Raw genomic sequence first — 19,014 nt, 5'->3', positions numbered from 1 at the left:
ATAGGGCAAACTCTTTGAATAAAGTCAATTAAGCTCTAGCGAAGTAGTGTCTCTTATCTGAATGTAAAGCCTGTGAGTCGCAGTAGCTATATGAGGCCGGTTAATACAGCCAAGTGACGCTGCCCACGATACAGGAAGCATCTTTTGCTGCTGGATAACTCGGTTGGAAGTGGGTCAATCCCGATACTTAGAAGCAACTGCTGTAGTCTCAATCGCCGCTCTGCAGTGGGATATGTTTCGGCCAGCCACAACCAGGCCGACTCCAGTTCCTAGGCGTAGTAGAAGCCATAGATGCACGTATCGGGACTTGAGTCAAGTGATTCGTATCCTTTGAGCGGACAACGAGCCCTGAAGCAAAACAACTGTGGGCCAATTGCGATTTGCGACTACCTCGGGAGCAGCATCTCCCGGTTGCTATCATTAACCCCTTGCTGACATGCCAGTGGACCGCATTCCTGGTCTCAAACGTCTTCCCAGCTCTCCTTAGGCCCCCGTCGACCTCGCAAAGAACCGAAGCTCGTAGGTATCCCCGTGGCTTCGACGCCATAGGGTGCGATCGAACTCTCTGGGGTCGCTTCCGTATGGCGCATAGATAAGTCGAAACCCGCCATGCTTCTCTCGATTGGGCCGCTAATGAGGCGTTGGTTCTAGTTGTTTTATTAGCTCATGTTGGGGACACAGAGTCTAGAAGCAGTTGATACAAATAGGACCCGACTAACCAACTGGAGAAAAGGGAGGTTGCCAACTCGAGAGGCTTTGGAGAGCACTCTGTCCTACCTATCCAGAGAACAGAGTCAGTTGGGATAAAGACTAAGATTGCGATATGAGGGCTAAGGCATGCGGTTGACCTACCATTTACCTGCCATTTCCTCAAGGAGCGCTTTCGCAACTCGAATGACCTCCCAGAAACGTTGTTGGCGATGCCTTAGCATATTTCATGAATGCTGGTGTGAATGGATGGCTGACTTGTCCGCGCCCTTTCGGGGGTAAAATGGGGTCTGTTCCGTGGCGTTTTGCCCAATTCGCGATGCAGCCTTCCATGGCCAGGCCGTCCGGATCCTCCCAGGAAATGTTCCGCCAAATAGCCGTTCCACCTTGTTCCGTCTTCGAGGAGAAGTCGAGTCTTCTGCCGCGGTCCCTTGGACATGTGACGAGCCGACGACCTCCGGCCTAGTGGTGTCCTTGAGGGCAGGAAAGTAATAGCGATAGAGAACCCATCAAATCATGGCCCCCACCGCCCCAGCCCCACCCAACCCCGGGCTAAGCTTTCAGCTCCTGGTCCAAGGATTGTAATACCGTCAAGGGTATGGCGCAGACAAATCGGACCGGTCATTAACACCTCAAGCCAGATTTGTTGGAGTGTCCAACATCGACGGCAGTCCGAATGAACTTCTCGGCAGCAGAAACCATCTCGTGAAAGAGGGCGTTAATACTTATAGCCTGGAAAGGATTTGACTCGAGATTCACTTACCAACTCATTGATGTACAGAGTACACGATCCGTGAGGATTAAAGTTCTCAATTCGCTGATATAGCCCTACTCGAGGGCGGCCACCGGTCTCTGCTTCTGAGCCGTTTATAGCCCGGCTGCTCCGGAGGCGAACGAGCGGGAAGTTGCCAATGAATCGCCTCAAAAAGTGTTGCACGAGACTCTATACAGGGTTTAGGTCTCCAAAGTCAATAGCCGTGCAAGAATGTCCAAATCCAAGGATATCCCAAATCCAAGGATATCCCAACCCTTCACGATGTCCCTGGTCAGATACTGGAGTGCGTTCCGATTCCTCTGTGTTTGGATTATACGGTAGGCTATGTCAACGATCTCCTTGACAATAGGGCCAGAGAATTGCCCCCAGTTGTGTCGAAGAGTCGTATGTTGCGCAGCTGGTTATTTCTCAAGCCCCTGCCGGCCGGTAAACCACTGGTGACTAGTGACGAGGCAGGGATAATCGGCCGTGAGAAAGGAAGAATATCGTCGACAGCAGCTGTGAAACCTGCAATGGAGAGCCATTCCAAGGGAGGCTCCTGTTCGTCAGCAGTCTCTCTGAAATCATCTGGCCGACGGATTCAAGTCGAAATATATGGGATTTATATATAAAGAGAGAAAAGAAAAGAAATAAGCAAATGAAGAGAGAATTGTGTTGGAAGGGTGCGAGAGGTATGAGGAGAGCGAGGTTAGGATCCTGGCCTTAAGTGGGAGATGGGAGAGATTTAATAGTTGTGGGAAATCAGTAAAACGCAGAAGTGAATCATGAGAGCCCAGGGAAGGCGCAGGAGGTGGAGGAACTGTGATCCATTCATCTATTCAGGTAGTTTCCATAATTTCCATTCAAGATTCGCTCTTTCCGAATGGGAGTTCCCGGATTTATCGGCTGCCTGAATCGGGCCATCGCAACAATCGCCAGATCAATAGTTGCAAACAAAACCAGACATGGACAAACACGGTCTCCTTCCGTGTAGAACACATAAAAAAACCTCGATCTCCGGCCCAGAAAGAAGGGAAGGCGAGTAAAGCTGCTATCTGCCCACCCACAGAAATAGCACGAATTTATATTATGGCTTGTCTTCGTGAAGAGACGAAGGGCTCCGAGAGGCTTCGAGCAAGGCCGCAAAAATAATTAATGACTACAATCGAAAGTGGGAAAGATGTAAGGGCATCTATGTCCTTATTAACACTGTAAAGACAAATCCTATTAAGATTAGTGCCAATAGTTTAGGGTTTATAGTAAAGCCACATTCTCTGCTTTCTTTTCCTTTTGGTGACCACATGTATGTACAAAAGGTCATCTCTTACAGAAGCAAAAGCCCGCCGTTTTACCCTCAAGAAAGGAAAACCACAAAAAGTTAACAAACCAACCCGGCTATAAAATCCATGATAACTTTACGTTTAATAGTAGAGAGCTCCTAATGCTATAAGTATTGCTTATATTGAAACTGGTTAGGACTTCTCAAAAAAGCGATTCTTCGGCCTCGGCAGCCCCAAGTGCTCTCGCAGAGTCTTTCCTTCATAGTCCTGTCGGAAAATACCACGCTGTTGCAGTACCGGGATAAGCCGGTGAGCAACGTCTTCCAGCCCCTGTGGGAGGAAAGGGAACGTTACGGTAAAACCATCCGATGCGCCTTCTTCTAACCACTTGCCTAGATCGTCCGCAATGCTCTCTGGCGTGCCTACAAAGGCCAGTCCCGAGTAACCTCCGTAGCGTTGTGCCAGCTGTCTAACTGTCAATCCCTCGTCCGCCGCAAGCTTCAAAACCCCAGCGCGGCTGGTCTTGCTTGCGTTAGTCTCCGGGAGATCGGTGGGTAGCGGACCATCCGGGTTAAATCCAGATGCGTCGGTGCCAAGATTGATAGACAGGGACGCGATGGCGCTATCGTAGTGTACCAAACTATCCAGCCGGAGACGCTTCTGTTGGGCTTCCTCGATGGTATCGCCAATGATTATGAGGGCCGCCGGAAGGATTTTTATGTGGTCGGGGTTTCGTCCCGCAGCCTTCGCGCGACCCTTGATGTCGTTGTACAATTCCTTTGAGGATTCGATATCGCGAGGCGAGCAGAAGACGACTTCCGCCGTCTCAGCAGCCAACTGCCTACCTGGTTCGGACTGGCCGGCCTGGACTATAACGGGCCATCCTTGAGGTGGTCGAGCGATGTTTAAAGGGCCTCGGACGCTCAAGTCGTCACCCTTGTGATCAAGCACATGCATCTTCTCAGGATTGAAATAGACGCCGGATTCTTGGTCACGGATAAAAGCCTCATCCGCAAAGCTGTCCCAAAGACCGGTTACAACATCGTAGAATTCACGCGCCCGTTTATAGCGCTTGCTGTGCTCCAGATGCTCCTCGGAGCCGAAATTCTTAGAAGACTCGGGGTTCCCCGTGGTGACGATATTCCAAGCCGCCCGGCCGTTGCTCAGGTGATCCAGGGAAGCGAAACGACGGGCAATGTGGTAAGGCTCATCGTATGTCGTAGAGGCTGTTGCTGCCAGCCCGATCTTTTCTGTCACCTGCGACAGTGCCGAAAGCAAGGTGAATGGCTCGAAGGACGTCACCGTATGGCTACGCTTGAGCGCTTCAGACGGCATATTCAGGACAGCAAGGTGGTCGGCCATGAAGAAGGCGTCAAACTTGGCCTCCTCAAGCGTCTTGATAAAAGACTTGAGGTGAGTGAGGTTGAAGTTCGCATCGGGAAAGGCCCCAGGATAGCGCCATGCTCCTGTATGCAGGCTCACTGGCCGCATGAAGGCGGTGAGGTGTAGCTGCTTCGGTTGCGACATGTCTAAATTTACTCTGTTCTGTATATATGACTCTAGACCATTTCCTCGCTATTACATGGATGGGTTTCTCATCTTAAATACGGTTGAGAAGGTGGAGTTACGTGCTCGATCACGACATCGCCATGTGCGGGGGAAATCCGCCATGCTGACATATCCGATAACTGGGCCGTTGGCTGATTTATAATGAATAGGCCGATGTAGCTAGGGAAAAGGCCATTGAAGAAGTTCCAGTAGCGATGGCACTCGGGGAAAGCGACTTGAGATGGAAATTGGGCCCCGTTAACGTTCTTGTTCCTGAGCCGCTCGATCCTCCTAGTTTTGTTGCACATCCTGCGACTCTTGGAAGTGGGCTTGATTCTAACCTCTTCTGGTGCTCTGCGGTCCTACTCTAACCTTTTGTTAAACTCGCTATATACATGTCTGTGCGTGATTTTGCGTTTTTCCTCTCCCAAGATGAGAGAACTCCAGGGGGTTTAGGCCGCTAAACAATTGACCGCCTCACAGCGAGTCGGTGTCCCTGTCGCTCGCGATCGCGTTAAGGATAGTCTCACTAGGCAAAGATATGTAGTAGATCGGTCATCTTTATCTTCTAAAGGCAAACGGAAAGTGAGTTACCTAACTGAGGAGCGGTGGGCTGGTTTCCACCTTGAACATCATAGGCCTAAATACTTTCGAGACTAACGGTTTGATTAATTTCGCTAAATCCGTATCATTATTAGATTAATAAACTCCCTAAGTAGGAAGTAATTTCCAAGTCCTGGTCACGAAATGAAGGTTAAAGTTCGACAGCCAAGTTCTCTGTATCCTTGCCCGGGATCTGTGAAATATTGAAATATTGAATTGTATTGTCATAGCAGTACAAGGGAAGGTTCCTCAGCCCGATTAAGCTCGGGGATGGGAAGTTCCTTAAAGTCCATAAACACAAGCTACGCGTCTTTGTGTTGTAGCCCGCCCAACTCAGTCACAGTATTAAAGTTGATAGTGCGGTGTGACGAAAATTCATGAGATGACGTTCTAATTGCAATATGCATACATATCGTATACCTTATCTAGCATTTCCATGGCGAGCCTCACTTACTTCCTAAACCTCCTCATCCGCTCGCTCCCATGCAGGCAGAAACATTGCTCAATATGGCAGATGATTCCCCCGTCCATCAGCATCATCAACATCATCGACGAGACGACAGCGCAGAAAGACGTGAAGGTATTCTTTCCAAGATACCAGTAGAGCTTCTGTTTAATGTGCAAGAGTTTCTTTCGCCGGCCTCAAAGATATCACTTGCGCTTTCGTCCAGGTATTTCTACCACACTCTCTATCCCACCGGTGAATTACCTACCTTATCTTGGGATGAGAGAGGCCGTCTGCTCCTGTCATTAGAGACGTCTTTCCCGGAGCACTTCCTGTGCTATTTCTGTCACAGGCTGTGTGTTCTCGACCGCGACCGTGGCCTTAGCTGGCGATATCAGGAACATGGGAAGAAGCACTTGATAAAGAGCCAATGGCACCAATTCCATATAGTCAACTTGGACTGGGAATCATCTAACCCACCGTCAGATTCTGGGCCGCGGTGCGAATTATTTGTCTGGAATCCGCTGCGGCGCCCGGACGGCGCCCAGCCGCCACCGTTTTTCACAGGTCCGCTGGAGGTGTGGTTTTCTGATGCCAGGCACCTAGTAAACAGGCACCTTCGCGGCGAGAGATTCGGGTTGTCGACGGCTACGCTCCAATCGAGCAGTTCACATGAGGTGTATCTTTCCGTCGATCCCGAACCCAAACTCTCATTTTATCGATTTGACGAGGGACGCGTGGATGTTCTTGGCGACGCCCCCGCATCGACTTTAAAGAAACGTCATTTCACCAGACTCTCCCAGCAACGGACAGACTACCAGTCAGCCACACAGACCGGACCTTGGGCTTTTTCCCGCCGCGTGGAACCCAGAATCATGGGTGATGGGCTCTACTTATGTGTGTCTCACAGCATCTCGGTCCACGCTGCGACCCCGGCTCAGTTTAAGGTTGTGCTACAGAAGTGTGAGCTGCCGGTTTGTCGGCATCTTCAACTTTGCTCAACTGGGGGTTATACAGCGGGGATCTCGGGATTAACAACTGTCTTTAGACCACCCCTACGAGTCAAGCCATCCCGGGAGTACCTACCACGTTTCTATGACTTTCAAGATAAGGTGCGATCGTGTGTCTGCTGCTTCACCGACTTTTCCGTTTCTCTGCAAACGGAAAAGGTAAACGGTCACTGGAAACTGGAACTCAAGAGCTACCACTGGTTGGGAAGCTGCGAGACCCCGTTCGACCGGGCGTGGATGCATTTCGCGCGTTGGAACCGTCGTAGCGAGCTAGATCCCGCGAAGAGGGAGCGCAAGACTGACCCCAAGCTGGGCGCTGGGATGATTCGGAAACGATGGATCGAGAGCTGCGGCATGTCAATTGATGGGAACGGCTGTGCCACATGGACACACCCACGCGCACACGAATACATGCGCTTTGGGGACTAGGGACATGTGGAGACCAGAAAGCCGGCCGGTATCTTGTCCTAGGTATGAGGATATCTAACGGGAGTTCAGAGAGCGCGACAAGTGAGTTCTCGGGTCCAAATTCTTGACCGCAGTCGCGTTTTCTTCGCTTTCTGTATTACAGAATTTTAGTGCAATTCTTAAGAGAGCCAAGCTAGCGGGGACAAATAATAAAGGATATATTAATCAAAACTAGTTATTATAGAACGCCTAGATTTCCTCTATTGGCTTTCTAACCACTGGCAGTCGAGTCGAGGAATGGGTTCAAACATACATTTTATCTTGCATACTTGAGCCGCGAACGCTATCTTCGGTTTCGCGACAAGGGTGACCGGCCACGGGGTCTTGCTCCTGGATGTGATTGGCAAGCCAAGCCATCGGAATGGAATGGCGCAGTAGAAAAATAGCACCTGATAAACGCCAAGTCAGACTACAGTCGCCAAGCAGGCCGAAGAGTATAATTCGTAATTTACTATCCACGTCAGTTGAGTTCTCAACCCTTCAACGCAGTCGCTCATAAACACATCCCTGAATGGCTCCGGGGACGGAGCATAGACGCGTCCATCGCCATGCCTCTCCACGAATATGACTACCTCTTTGCCGTTGGCACAATCTTTGCATTTCTCGATGCCTGGAACATCGGTACGTGCTATGTCCACTGCCGCGGTACCACCCGGTCATCTCCCGACAATTCATTTCGTCATTGATGGCATGGAACTATTCAACTAATTCTGGTGAAAGGCGCCAATGATGTCGCCAATTCCTGGGCTTCATCGGTCGCTTCCCGCTCGGTATCCTACCTCGGCGCCATGTGTCTAGCCGCAGTCATGGAGTTCAGCGGCGCCGTCGGTGCGGGTGCCCGAGTGACGGATACCATCCGCACTAGGATTATCACGATTGACGAATTCTCCGATAATGCTCCCCTTCTGATGCTGGGCATGGTCTGTGCCGTCATTGCCTCGTCGCTGTGCCTCACGATGGCTACTAAGCTCGGTATGCCGGTCTCCACGACACATTCTCTGATGGGCGGCATCATTGGTTTTGGCATTGCTACGCACGGGACGGGTGGGGTTCGCTGGGTCGAGAAGGGCACTGGGCTTGCGGTTCTCAATAGCGGCGTGGTGCAGGTTTTTATGTCCTGGATTCTTGCGCCATTCCTGGCTGGCTTCTTCTCCGCTATCATCTTCACCATCACGAAGTACCTCGTGCTACTCCGAGAGAACCCTGCGCTCAAGGGCCTAATATTCTTCCCGGCCTATTTTGCCATCACCGGGTCGTTGATTGTTATGCTTCTCGTTGCAAAAGGTGGGTCTCTCGAGATACCAGAAAAACAAATGCCCGGAATTATCGTTGGCGTGGGTCTCTCTCTAGGCGCGCTCGTGGCTATTTTTCTTGTTCCTTGGCTCTACCAAACCGTCGTCAGGGATGACCGGGAGCTCAAATGGTACGACATCCCCAGGGGCCCGTTCTTGCTCTGCCGCGGCGAAGTTCCTCCCCGTCCCGAAGGTTCCGCCGCCTTGCTCGACAGCGAAGAAGACCCTCGTACGAGTCTCACCCTCGGTCGGGAGAAGGCATCGACCGATACCGAAGCGGCACCACAAGAAGAAGAAGAAGAAGAAGAAGAAGAAGAAGAAGAAGACGAAGAAGACGAAGAAGACCACAAGCCGCCGCCCCGGAAGTCCCTAGTGGGACCGCGTCCTAGTGGACCGTGGCATAGCAAGAAAGTGCTTTTCTGGGCGCTGAAGTGGGCATTCCTACACGGTGTCGATCAGGATGTGGTCAACATGCAGAACGAGAAGGATGCCCTAAGTGGAAATATCGAGGATATGCACGCCCGCGCCGTCCAGTACGACGGCAAAGCGGAGCACCTTTTCAAATATCTGCAGATCCTCACCGCGTCGACTGCTTCTTTTGCTCATGGAGCCAATGATGTCTCCAAGTATTTTCCCCTTCTCCCCATCTGAATACGCCCCGGATATTGAAAAACACAGCGCTAACGTTATCCTCTTTTCCTAGTGCCATCGGACCATACGCTACCATTTTCCAAATCTGGAACGATGGCTTCCTTCAAAATCACGTCCGTGTTCCGCTCTGGATTCTGTACGTAGCCCCCCTGGCCAAGACCGCTTCCGACCTTCTACGATGCTGATGAAAGTTTCCCATACAGCGTCTTTGGCGCCTTTGGAATTGTTCTGGGCTTGTGGAATTACGGCTTTAACCTAATGAAGAACTTGGGCAACAAAATAACTCTGCAAACCCCGTCGCGCGGCTTCTCGATCGAAATGGGGAGCGCCATTACTGTCATCGTGGCCACGCGATTCGGTATGTTCTACCCCTTATAATATAAATGGAGAGAACCCGATGGATCTAACAGTCTGGGAAGCGCTTCCGGTCTCTACAACGCAATGTATAACTGGTGCGACCGTTGGCGTTGGCCTTTGCAACGGCGACTGGAGGGCGATCAACTGGCGCATGGTGGCCTGGATCTACCTGGGCTGGTTCATCACTCTCCCCACCGCTGCAACGATATCGGGCGGTCTCATGGCATTCATAATTAATGCCCCTCCGAGGAATTAGCCAAGCTTCTATTATGGCTGGCCATCAAGAGTTGCGAGTCGAGACTTGTATTGTCAGCATTACCGTTGTAAGATAGAAACTCAGCGTATACACGATAGCATCTTAGAACGGGAGAGGTTACGTAGGTGCATAGACTTACACTTTGTATATTTACTTAGAACTGGGAACTTGTACGTTTATTATGGTCTTTCCGGGCAAGAGTGAGAAACTTCCTAAATCAGGCACTGCCTCGCTGGAATCAAAACAGCTTTTGATGAGCATCCCGTGTCCGTGATCTTACTCAGGATCTTTGTATTAAGACCGGCCTCTGACGGCCGTTTTCGATAGAGGCTTGTTGATTCATGATCGTAACGAACAACCGACACGTTAAACTAGGAGGCCGGCCTTGCCCAGGTAACCTTCCCGACACAAATTTCGCGTAAGGTAGACAATGTGCTCAGTGGCATCAAAAGCACCCGGCCCATCAAGCCCTCTTCAGCGCTCCCGAGGAAGCGAGCGCCATCCGCATTGAACTCTCGGCGTTCCCTTTTGGCTCGGGTGTCGTTCACATACGGCTGGGCCACAGCTACGTCACGAAACGGGCAAGTCGATCCTCCGTAGACCTCGCTTGCCTCTCCAATAGTTGGTAGCCTCCAAAATCTCCGGGCAACCTAGGAGCAATACGCCCCATTTCATAAAAAACTTCACACTAAACTCCCAGCCCTTGGCGTCCCATGAGTCTCCCCAAATAACCACCCCGGCTACGTCCTCCGCTTCCGAGTTCAAAAGGTCGCAGCAGAGTTCCTGGCACAAGTAGTCCTCGTCGTACGCTCCGGCTTCAAGGCCTCGTAGTATGTTGTCTCTCAGTCCCGGAAACGGAAATATGTCTAGCCAGGAATGATGCGTTACTGACCGTTGGCACGTCGTGGGACAAAGATCGGAGGGCAGGGATAATAAGTTGTTTTGCACGGGGCCGTATAAATTGAAAGGTGAATTGAAGTCATCCGTTTCTAAGAACTCGACGGGGATTTGGAGAATTGCGGCATTCCGCATCAGAGCGTTAAGGGCATTCAGGCGGGTGACGGACGGCATGTCGTGTGGAATTGGGCGCCCGAGGCTCCAGTTCAAATAGGCGCTTCTCAAGAAGCTCAAGACCTGCTCAGATACCGGGGTGCATTTCATGCGCTCAATGACCACCTGAAGGTGGTTCACTCCTAAAGTCACCGTAATATCTAAAGGGTCTTGTGCTGGCAAAACAAGTGCATTGTCACACGTCGAGTCTAAGTTGGGGAGGTCGCGCTGGTCGCGAACGACGGACTTCAGCAAGCGTTTCTTCCCTAGTCTGCATTAGCGTCTGCTTTCGCATACTATGGAACAGTAACGGCCAGGGTTACAGCTCACGGTGGGCTCTTTGGTGAAGACGGTTCTGCCGCTTCCTCCGCTCTTTGGAGCTGGCAACTCCTCTCCAGTCGTCTCGCTCGTCCCATGCTTCGACAATTTGCGATTCCATCGTTCTGTGCCAGGCAGAAAAGGGGCGACGTTGGCCCAAGTCTCGCCGAGAAGCTGAGAGACTTGGGCACGTCGTTGGGGCGGAGAATGGGAACAGGTGCTTGGCACGTGTCCGGGCAAAGCAAAGCGGATATCCCATGCCATGCAGGCTGCTTACGCCCTTGTCGCGGGGAGAAGCCGTGATTCGTCTGCGATTCGTCTGAAGACGCCACTATTTCCTCTTCTGTACTGGTCGCGGCTTAATCCCGATGGATCCTGGCACACACTTTGGGAAAAGTTGCTCCCCCCAGCAAAATACCATTCATGTGTGCCCCTTCAATCCAAAAGCATTTGCAATGACACGAGTTGACACATGTGGCTGGCTGCCTGACCTACCGAGCGTACGCAAGTAGATGTAGTGTTTCAATGCCAAAGCTAAGACATTTCCTCGTAGACGGGAGTATAAAATGGAAGCCTCCTCAGACAACACATCTCTCATCTACCGCACTTTACTCATTCTCGCCAATACTGGTGCTTCGTTAGCAGTTGTAAAGTTTCCTTGTTTCAAACCACAGCCATGGGCGGTACCACGTTTCGCTCGGAGGACATTCCTGACCTCAGCGGGCAGGTCATCATCGTTACTGGAGGCAATGCCGGCCTTGGCCTCGAGACGATCCGCCAGCTCGGTCGGCGTAATCCGGCGCGCATCTACCTCGCAGCCCGATCTCGCGCGAAAGCCGAAGCCGCCATCAACGAATTGAAAAGCTCAAACCCGCATATTGCTCCCATCTCTTTCCTCGAGCTCGACCTTGCCTCTTTCGCGAGCGTCCGCGCCGCTGCCGACACGTTCTCTCGGGAAGAATCACGCCTAGATATCCTCATGAATAATGCTGGCATTATGATGACGCCGGAGGGCCTCACGGAGGAAGGCTACGAGATCCAGTTTGGAACCAACGTCATGGGCCCAGCTTTGTTTACCCACTTCCTCCTCCCAATACTGCAGAAAACCGCCAAGATCAACCTGCAGACACGGGTTGTTATGCTCTCGTCGGCGTCAGAGAGATTGGCACCCAAGGACGCGTACGAATTCGAAGAGTTGAAAACCACCATGTCAGATCGCAACACCACGGCCCGCTATTGCCTCTCAAAGCTTGCCGACATCCACTGGACCACCGGCATGGCTGAGCGGCACCCGGACGTCAAGTTCATCAGCGCCCACCCAGGCATGGTCGCAACGAACTTGCATCACGCTTCGACCGGAACATTTCTGCGGCCGTTTCTGTACACTGCGGTCTTGTTCGCGACACCGGTTGAAAAGGGAGCTCTTTCGCAGATTTGGGCGGCCGTGAGTCCGGATGCGAGGACGGGAGAATTTTACGGCCCTGTAGGGGTGGCGGGCAAAGGCTCTGCTCGGAGCAAGGATCGGGAGCTACAAGGAAGGTTGTTTACATGGGTCGAGAAAGAGCTCGAAGGACAGCGTCTATAGACATTGCGTTCCAAAGGGACCCCCTAGCAGGATATCGAGGAGCTCATGACAGAGTGTGAATATACGTTCAATCACAAATTTAGTATTAATGATTCCTGGGGGGTTAAACTTGTGCCCTGGGCCATATTTGGCTTTCTCTCGTTCATCCTAGTTCGGCTTGGAACGAGAAAGGCGCTAAAAATGCTTGCGGCTGATGTTGATATGTAAAGTATCAAGCCATAAACATGGCCTTGTAGTCTGTACGTTGTTGATTGCTCCAGGAGTTCCCGTCCTCCCCACCCTCCACGACGAGCTACGCCGCCCCGGACCTCTCTCAAGGACATGCGGCGATCTTTTATATCAACCAGCCGTATGGCGTGGTACCACTGGGCTTGAAGAGTGTCAGTGTCCTCCATCGAACAGCCGGGATTCCTGAAAAAGGATGCCGAGCCACCGCCACAGCAGTGGGGGAAAAATTGAAAAGCACCCGAATGTTTTGGCCTGAAAACCCCTCAGTACCAGGGGTCCGTCCATTGCATAGGAAGAGCGCTCTTGGGATGCACAACACAAGATTGTCACACCTACTCTGCAGACCGGATTCATGTGGCGTCTTCTGATTGGGCACAGGAAGTCTCAGTGCTCTCTTCTCTACAAAGTCTGCAATAAAGCATGCACGCCAAGCGCATAAGCGTGCAGTAAAATAACCTGTGATGTTACGCCGGGACGGAAGGAACACGCGGCCGCTTCAACTCAAAGACGAGGGGTAGTACGAAGTGGCGCAAGATCCTCCGTTAATACTTTTCCGGCATGATTCCGCCCGAGGGGTAATAAGGCTCCTGGGGCCAACTCCCAACCCATATTTGATAGAACCGTTGCTCTCTTCGGCTGCCCAGCTGTCGCTACAAGGCTTCCTCATTATTCCACTGACCCTGAGAGACGATCAGCATGTCGACTGAAGAGAAAAAGTCTGCTCAACAAAGTCAAACCCCTCCTCCGGCCTCGACGCTTCCGGAGATCGCTCCGATTCTGCCACCGGAACATTGGGCAGCCACAGTGGTGAGTCTCAGATTTGAAAGAAAGTTGCTCTGCCTTCTCTAATACGCATAGGGTGACACTCGCGACGAGGATGCAGACTCCTCCGCTGGGGACGATCTTGCTAGCTCGACAGCTTCAATCGCATCGTCAATCCTGAAGTATAGGACCCTCCATGGACGCACTTACCACAGCGAGATCGGCAGCGCCCAGTACTGGTAATAGGTTTTTTTTTTTTTGCTGCTAGCTCCAGGCTTGTCGAGCTTTCTTGGACAGCTAATCAAGGTGCCTTTTCCTCATGACTAGGGCCGCGAATGACGAACAACAGACGGATTCACTTGACATCCTGTAAGTTATTTCCAGCAACCCAAGGCATCGCGGAGAGCGGAAACTCATCATTCATGCAGGCATCATCTCTTCTCTCTCGTCCTCGATGGCGAGCTCTTCTTGGCCCCTCTCAAGGAGCCCAAGGTTGGTAGCACTTATTATAACAAGCGTCCATTAATTAACTGACAACAATGGTCCTCCTAGAAAGTTCTTGATGTTGGGACTGGAACCGGTTCGTGGGATCTTGCGTGCCAGCCGCCATCCGTCAAGGGCTAACCTAATGCTCCCATGTAGGGATTTGGGCAATGTAAGCGACTCCCCGAATCCCAGGAGAGCGACGATATTGTTTGGCAAGTTCGTATTTTGACCTTCACCCTGCTTCAGTGACTTCGCCGACCGCTTTCCCGACTGCGAGGTGATTGGAACCGATGTTTCCCCTATACAACCGACATGGGTTCCCCCGAATCTAAAATTGTAAGCCATTGCTGAACCCCCAGCAAAGCATCCGTGAGGCTGAATACTGAGCATGTGTACGTGTAAGTGAGATTGAAGATTGCACCCAAGAGTGGACCTTTCCAAAGGGAACATTCGACTTTGTCCATATCCGGTACCTGTTGGGGAGTATTCCGGACTGGACCGGATTCTTCAAGCAAGCCTACAATGCCCTGAAACCGGGTGGCTATCTTGAGAGCTATGAAGGTTCCCCGAGAGTATACAGCGATGATGACACCCTTCCACCGACAAGTGCCCTCTCTCAATGGACATCCCTATTCGTCGACGGTGGCCGAAAGATTGGGCGTAGCTTTGATATCGTGGAAGAGAACACGCAAAATACAGCCATGAAGGAGGCTGGGTTTGTGGACATACAGGAAAAATGGATCAAGGTACATTTCCAAACCTCCCCCTTAGGACTGAGGGACAGCAGAGTTCTTGACCTAACCATTTCTCCTGTTTTATCTAGGTTCCCGCTGGTGGCTGGCCTCGAGATTCGAAGCAAAAGGAAATTGGCACGTTCGCTGCCTATGCCGTTGACAGAGATATTGAGGGATTCATTTTCTTCGTGAGCAATGTCCAAGGCTGGTCAAAAGAGGAGGTCCGGGTGTATGCAGCCCATCTTCGACGTGAGCTTCGCTCCCTTAAGCATCACATTTGGTATTGGCAAAAGGTTGTGTGGGGCCGAAAGCCGGAAATTCCCTCTTAGAGCCGGATGAACCTAGGTAGTAGGCCTGCGAAAGGGGTCGTTTTCAAAGTCGATTAACCATAATAAAAGGAGAAACTCAACACAGAAGATTCAAATCTATGTCAAGAACTAACACTACAGTTACCTGTGAACGATCGCTAGCCGAAAGCGAGTCAGGCCCGGGCCTTGGTATGAATTACTATCTTTTCAAACGACAGCTCGTCAGGATGCGAGGCACTATAGGTCTTCCAGCTACGCACATACCCTTAGCTGGCGCATGGTCTAGCAGCTTAAAGTAGGCAGTGGGCGTATATAAATCCAAAAACTAATATGCTCCTGGCGAAGCAAGCAACCAACATCGTCGATGGACAGCTCCCGATTACTCCATATAGGGGCACGATGGGACCGCGAAGTCCATGGAAATGATTTCCGTGAGTGATACTATCAAATCAAGGTAAAGAGACCACCTGTGGGTGGGGGCCTACAATACTTCGTAGTATGATTAATGGATAGGCCAGTGGATGTATACGTCTTGGCCTCGCGGAGTCCTACCAGCAACCGAGACTTTCCACGATGGACTTGGCTTCGGGATATTTCGACCCACGGGCCGCTGCAATTTTCCTACGCAAAATTACGTGATCTCCATAGATATGGAGATATGGATATGAAACGCACTTGTGATTTCGTTGGAAGGTCAACCTGGGAAGAGTGGAGAAAATGGACAGCGATCTTAATCCCCCCCGCCTTCGCGAAGGTCGCCGAGGCCTGACGCCGAAGGCCGGTCTCTGCCCCGCGTTGCATTACATCGTATCTGCCGCGTGGGCGAAGGGATGCCCTCCGGAGAATATGGCACGAATGCGGCAAACCGGCCGGGACTGAAGGTTGCGTTTTCGCTGGGCCTGACTCTTGCGTCGACCGAGGTCATTGGTCCAACACTGTGTCGCATTGTGTTGCATCGTGTTGTTGCATTAGGCCACTAGGTACCTCCACCCACCAGGATAGGGGTCAACTTGCCGAGGAAGCAGAAGAAAAAAAGAAGGAATAAAGAAGGAAAAATGCTTTGCCAGAATGATGGTGCATGACTAACGGCGCATTTAGGGGGGCGGTGAACAACAAGACGGAGTGCATTTCAAATTGAGGAGAGCCGTAATCTTAAACGGGCCGTTCAAGGGTTCTATGAGATTGCGGCTCCCTAACTCGATTGAGAATGATCAATGACAAATTGTCGATAGGATCTCCGTTCAGATTGTCTATACCGAGGCTCAGAGACCACATGGCGATCGTATATAATAGATTAATATCGGGGGTGCTGCCTGTCCATAGAGAACTGCGACGCTGGGGCTCACCATCCATTCTTTATCCTGCTCTCTTCACTCGTTGGTAACACACAGTCTCGCCATGCTACTCCGTTCCTCCCTCGGCTGGCTCGGTGCCTTTGCATCGCTAGCCACAGCCGTAGAGCTTACCGGCTACGAATACATCGTCGTCGGTTCCGGTGCAGGCGGAGGGCCTTTGGCGGCCCGTCTCGCCCTTGCTGGCCACAAGACCCTTCTCATTGAGGCAGGTGATGATCAAGGCAACAACCTCAACTACACCGTCCCTGCGTACTCGGCACGATCCTCCGAAGATGACTCCATGGCATGGAACTTCTTCGTCCGCCACTATGCAGACCCTGAGCGACAAGCCCGAGACTTCAAGACCAGTTACACCACGCCAGACGGAGACGAGTACACGGGACTTAACCCGCCGCCGGGCTCCGTCATGAAGGGCACTTTGTACCCGCGGACGGGGACTCTCGGCGGTTGCACGGCTCACAACGCCCTCATTGCCGTCTACCCTCACCAGTCCGACTTTGAGGATATCGCAGCCTTGACGGGCGACAATTCGTGGTCTGCCGAAAACATGCGCAAGTACTACGTTCGGATGGAGGAGAACCGCTACTCACTTCCTGGCACCCCCGGTCACGGCTACGATGGCTGGCTTGCGACGGAGACCGCTCCTCTCAGCATCCCGCTCGGTGATCCGCAACTCCTCAGTATGCTGACCGGTGGCGCTGTCGCCTTGAGCACTCGGACGAAGACACTCATCGACCTCGATACTCTGATCGCGGGCGATATTAATTCTGATTCTGAGACACGCGACTCCACGCCTGGGTATTACCAAATCCCGCTCTCGAGCAAGGAGGCTCACCGTGTTGGCCCTCGCGAGTTTATCGTCGCGGTCCGCGACGCCGTTAATGACGATGGCTCCAAGAAGTTCCCGCTCGACGTGCGCACCGACTGCTATGTTACCAACATCATTTTCGACGAGACGGTCTCCCCGCCTCGTGCCATTGGCGTCAACTTCCTCGATGGTAAATATCTCTATCGCGCCAGCCCTCTCGCCAGCTCCGGCAAAACTGGCACTCCAGGCTCTGCCAAGGCTTCCGAAGAGGTCATCATCGCTGGAGGTGTTTATAACTCTCCCCAGATCCTCAAGCTGAGCGGTGTCGGTCCTGCCGAAGAACTTCAGCGCTTCGGCATCCCAGTCGTCGTGGACCTTCCCGGCGTTGGTACCAACCTTCAGGATCACTACGAGATCTCGGTCCAGGGCCGCGCTCCCCTCAATTTCTCTGCCCTTCACGGATGCACTTTCGGCCTCGGCGAGGAGGACCCCTGCTTGGATCGGTGGAACTCGCCCCTGGCTGGCGATCACGGCATCTACTCTTCGTCCGGCTTGGCCGCTGCCATGCTCTACAAGACCCAGGCCTCGACTAACGGCGAGTTTGACATTTTCGCTTTCGGTGGCCCTGTCAACTTCCGCGGGTATTTCCCCCAGTACAGCATCAACGCCACAATCGAGCACGACTGGTTCACCTGGGCCATTCTCAAGGCGCACCCGCGCAACACGGCGGGCTCTGTCACTCTACGCTCGGCCGATCCTCTCGATGTCCCCGACATTGTGTTCAACTACTTTGACACCGGCTCTGGAGACGCCTCTGCTGACCTCCAGGCCTTGGCCGAGGCCGTCGGACTCGCTCGAGAATCTTTTGCCAGCCAGCTCGTGCCGGTAAGCGAGGTTTTGCCTGGGAGTGACGTTGTTTCCCAGGAAGACATTGAGACGTACGTCAAGGATACGGCGTGGGGTCATCATGCATCGTCTACCTGCCCAATTGGCGCGGACGATGACCCCATGGCTGTGCTCGACTCTAACTTCCGAGTCCGTGGTGTGGCTGGTCTGCGTGTCGTGGATGCCTCCGTCTACCCGCGTATTCCTGGTACCTTTACCGCCGTATCTACTTTTATGGTAGCTGAGAAGGCTGCGGACGTTATCTTGGGCGTGGAGTGATTTTAGTATAGCCAAGCGTGACGGAGGGCCCTGGATTGCGAAGGAGACGGAAATATTTCCGATTTAGTATATAATAATAAATGAGACCGTCATTGGTTTTATTGTGTATAACGGATGCCACGATACCTATTCTTCTTGAAGATCTAACAATCGCTAGTGCCCTCGTCTCCCTTTCCCGTGAGGCAAAGCTGAATCGATCCAATCCCCAAAAACTCAAATAGAAGAACCTACGAAATGAGTCGGAGTTAACACTCTTCTGCCATTATTAATACCTAGTGGGGAATGGCAAGAGCAACAGATAATCTCTAGAGTTCGCAGGTGGAGTTGTGCTTGACCCGTCATCTAATCTCTCCCGGCGACGCCGGTTTTATTACCTCACGTTCTCATCTTAAGGGGTAAAGACTCTAATGCCCATTGTGCCTCACTGATTTTGAAGTTCTTCTATCCAGGGATTCCAGCTATCAAGCTCTGTCTATAGTGATGACGTGAAGATTGGCATGGTGCTTACTCTCGCAACCCCCGCCAGCGCCTCCGACCTATCACATTATCTCTTCTTTCATACAGAGTAAACGTTTCCTATTCTATCTCCGAAATGTCTGCCATTGCCGACCCAACTAGGCAGATCATGCATGGAAAGATGATGCGCGCATGGGCAGAACCTAGGGGCAGGTAAATTTGTCCCCGAAACCTGGAGAGTGGGCCAGTGATGTCGTGGAAGTGGAGAGAGTGGAGAGAGTGTAGATCTCTATCTGGCAGATGTCATCGGAGTAGAATTCCACTACACTACTGTTCCGTTTAGTTGAGCCACGAGCTAAAGGAGATAAGCATATCACATCAACCTCGG

General features: G+C 52.0%; 3 protein-coding genes and 3 pseudogenes across 3 annotated transcripts; 4 read left to right on the top strand and 2 right to left on the bottom strand.

Moving 5' to 3' along the window:
• Positions 1 to 2,934: 2,934 nt before the first annotated feature.
• SAPIO_CDS2356 lies at positions 2,935 to 4,269 on the bottom strand (annotated as a pseudogene; the record flags this gene model as incomplete).
• Positions 4,270 to 7,364: 3,095 nt separating this feature from the next.
• On the top strand, positions 7,365 to 9,372 carry SAPIO_CDS2355 (Phosphate-repressible phosphate permease; the record flags this gene model as incomplete). Its single annotated transcript, XM_016785396.1, has 5 exons — positions 7,365 to 7,437; positions 7,537 to 8,734; positions 8,812 to 8,895; positions 8,963 to 9,117; positions 9,170 to 9,372. The coding sequence occupies 5 exons, from the start codon at positions 7,365 to 7,367 to the stop codon at positions 9,370 to 9,372; spliced, it is 1,713 nt and encodes a 570-aa protein (XP_016644772.1).
• Positions 9,373 to 9,942: 570 nt separating this feature from the next.
• Positions 9,943 to 10,861, bottom strand: SAPIO_CDS2354 (Uncharacterized protein; the record flags this gene model as incomplete). The annotated part of the gene is made up of 2 exons (XM_016785395.1): positions 9,943 to 10,688; positions 10,753 to 10,861. The coding sequence occupies 2 exons, from the start codon at positions 10,859 to 10,861 to the stop codon at positions 9,943 to 9,945; spliced, it is 855 nt and encodes a 284-aa protein (XP_016644771.1).
• A 555-nt stretch (positions 10,862 to 11,416) lies between these two features.
• SAPIO_CDS2353 lies at positions 11,417 to 12,325 on the top strand (annotated as a pseudogene; the record flags this gene model as incomplete).
• A 924-nt stretch (positions 12,326 to 13,249) lies between these two features.
• On the top strand, positions 13,250 to 14,864 carry SAPIO_CDS2352 (uncharacterized protein; the record flags this gene model as incomplete). Its single annotated transcript, XM_016785394.1, has 9 exons — positions 13,250 to 13,360; positions 13,412 to 13,554; positions 13,643 to 13,684; positions 13,744 to 13,807; positions 13,868 to 13,895; positions 13,958 to 13,970; positions 14,048 to 14,137; positions 14,205 to 14,547; positions 14,625 to 14,864. The coding sequence occupies 9 exons, from the start codon at positions 13,250 to 13,252 to the stop codon at positions 14,862 to 14,864; spliced, it is 1,074 nt and encodes a 357-aa protein (XP_016644770.1).
• Positions 14,865 to 16,241: 1,377 nt separating this feature from the next.
• On the top strand, positions 16,242 to 18,170 carry SAPIO_CDS2351 (annotated as a pseudogene; the record flags this gene model as incomplete).
• Between the last annotated feature and the right edge of the window lie 844 nt (positions 18,171 to 19,014).

Source organism: Scedosporium apiospermum (genome assembly GCF_000732125.1).
Source record: "Scedosporium apiospermum strain IHEM 14462 chromosome Unknown SEQ_SAPIO_0086, whole genome shotgun sequence".
In the NCBI taxonomy this organism is placed as follows: Eukaryota; Fungi; Ascomycota; class Sordariomycetes; order Microascales; family Microascaceae; genus Scedosporium; species Scedosporium apiospermum.
Note: the sequence above shows the minus strand (reverse complement) of the source record. Positions and strands in the feature narration are given on the sequence as shown.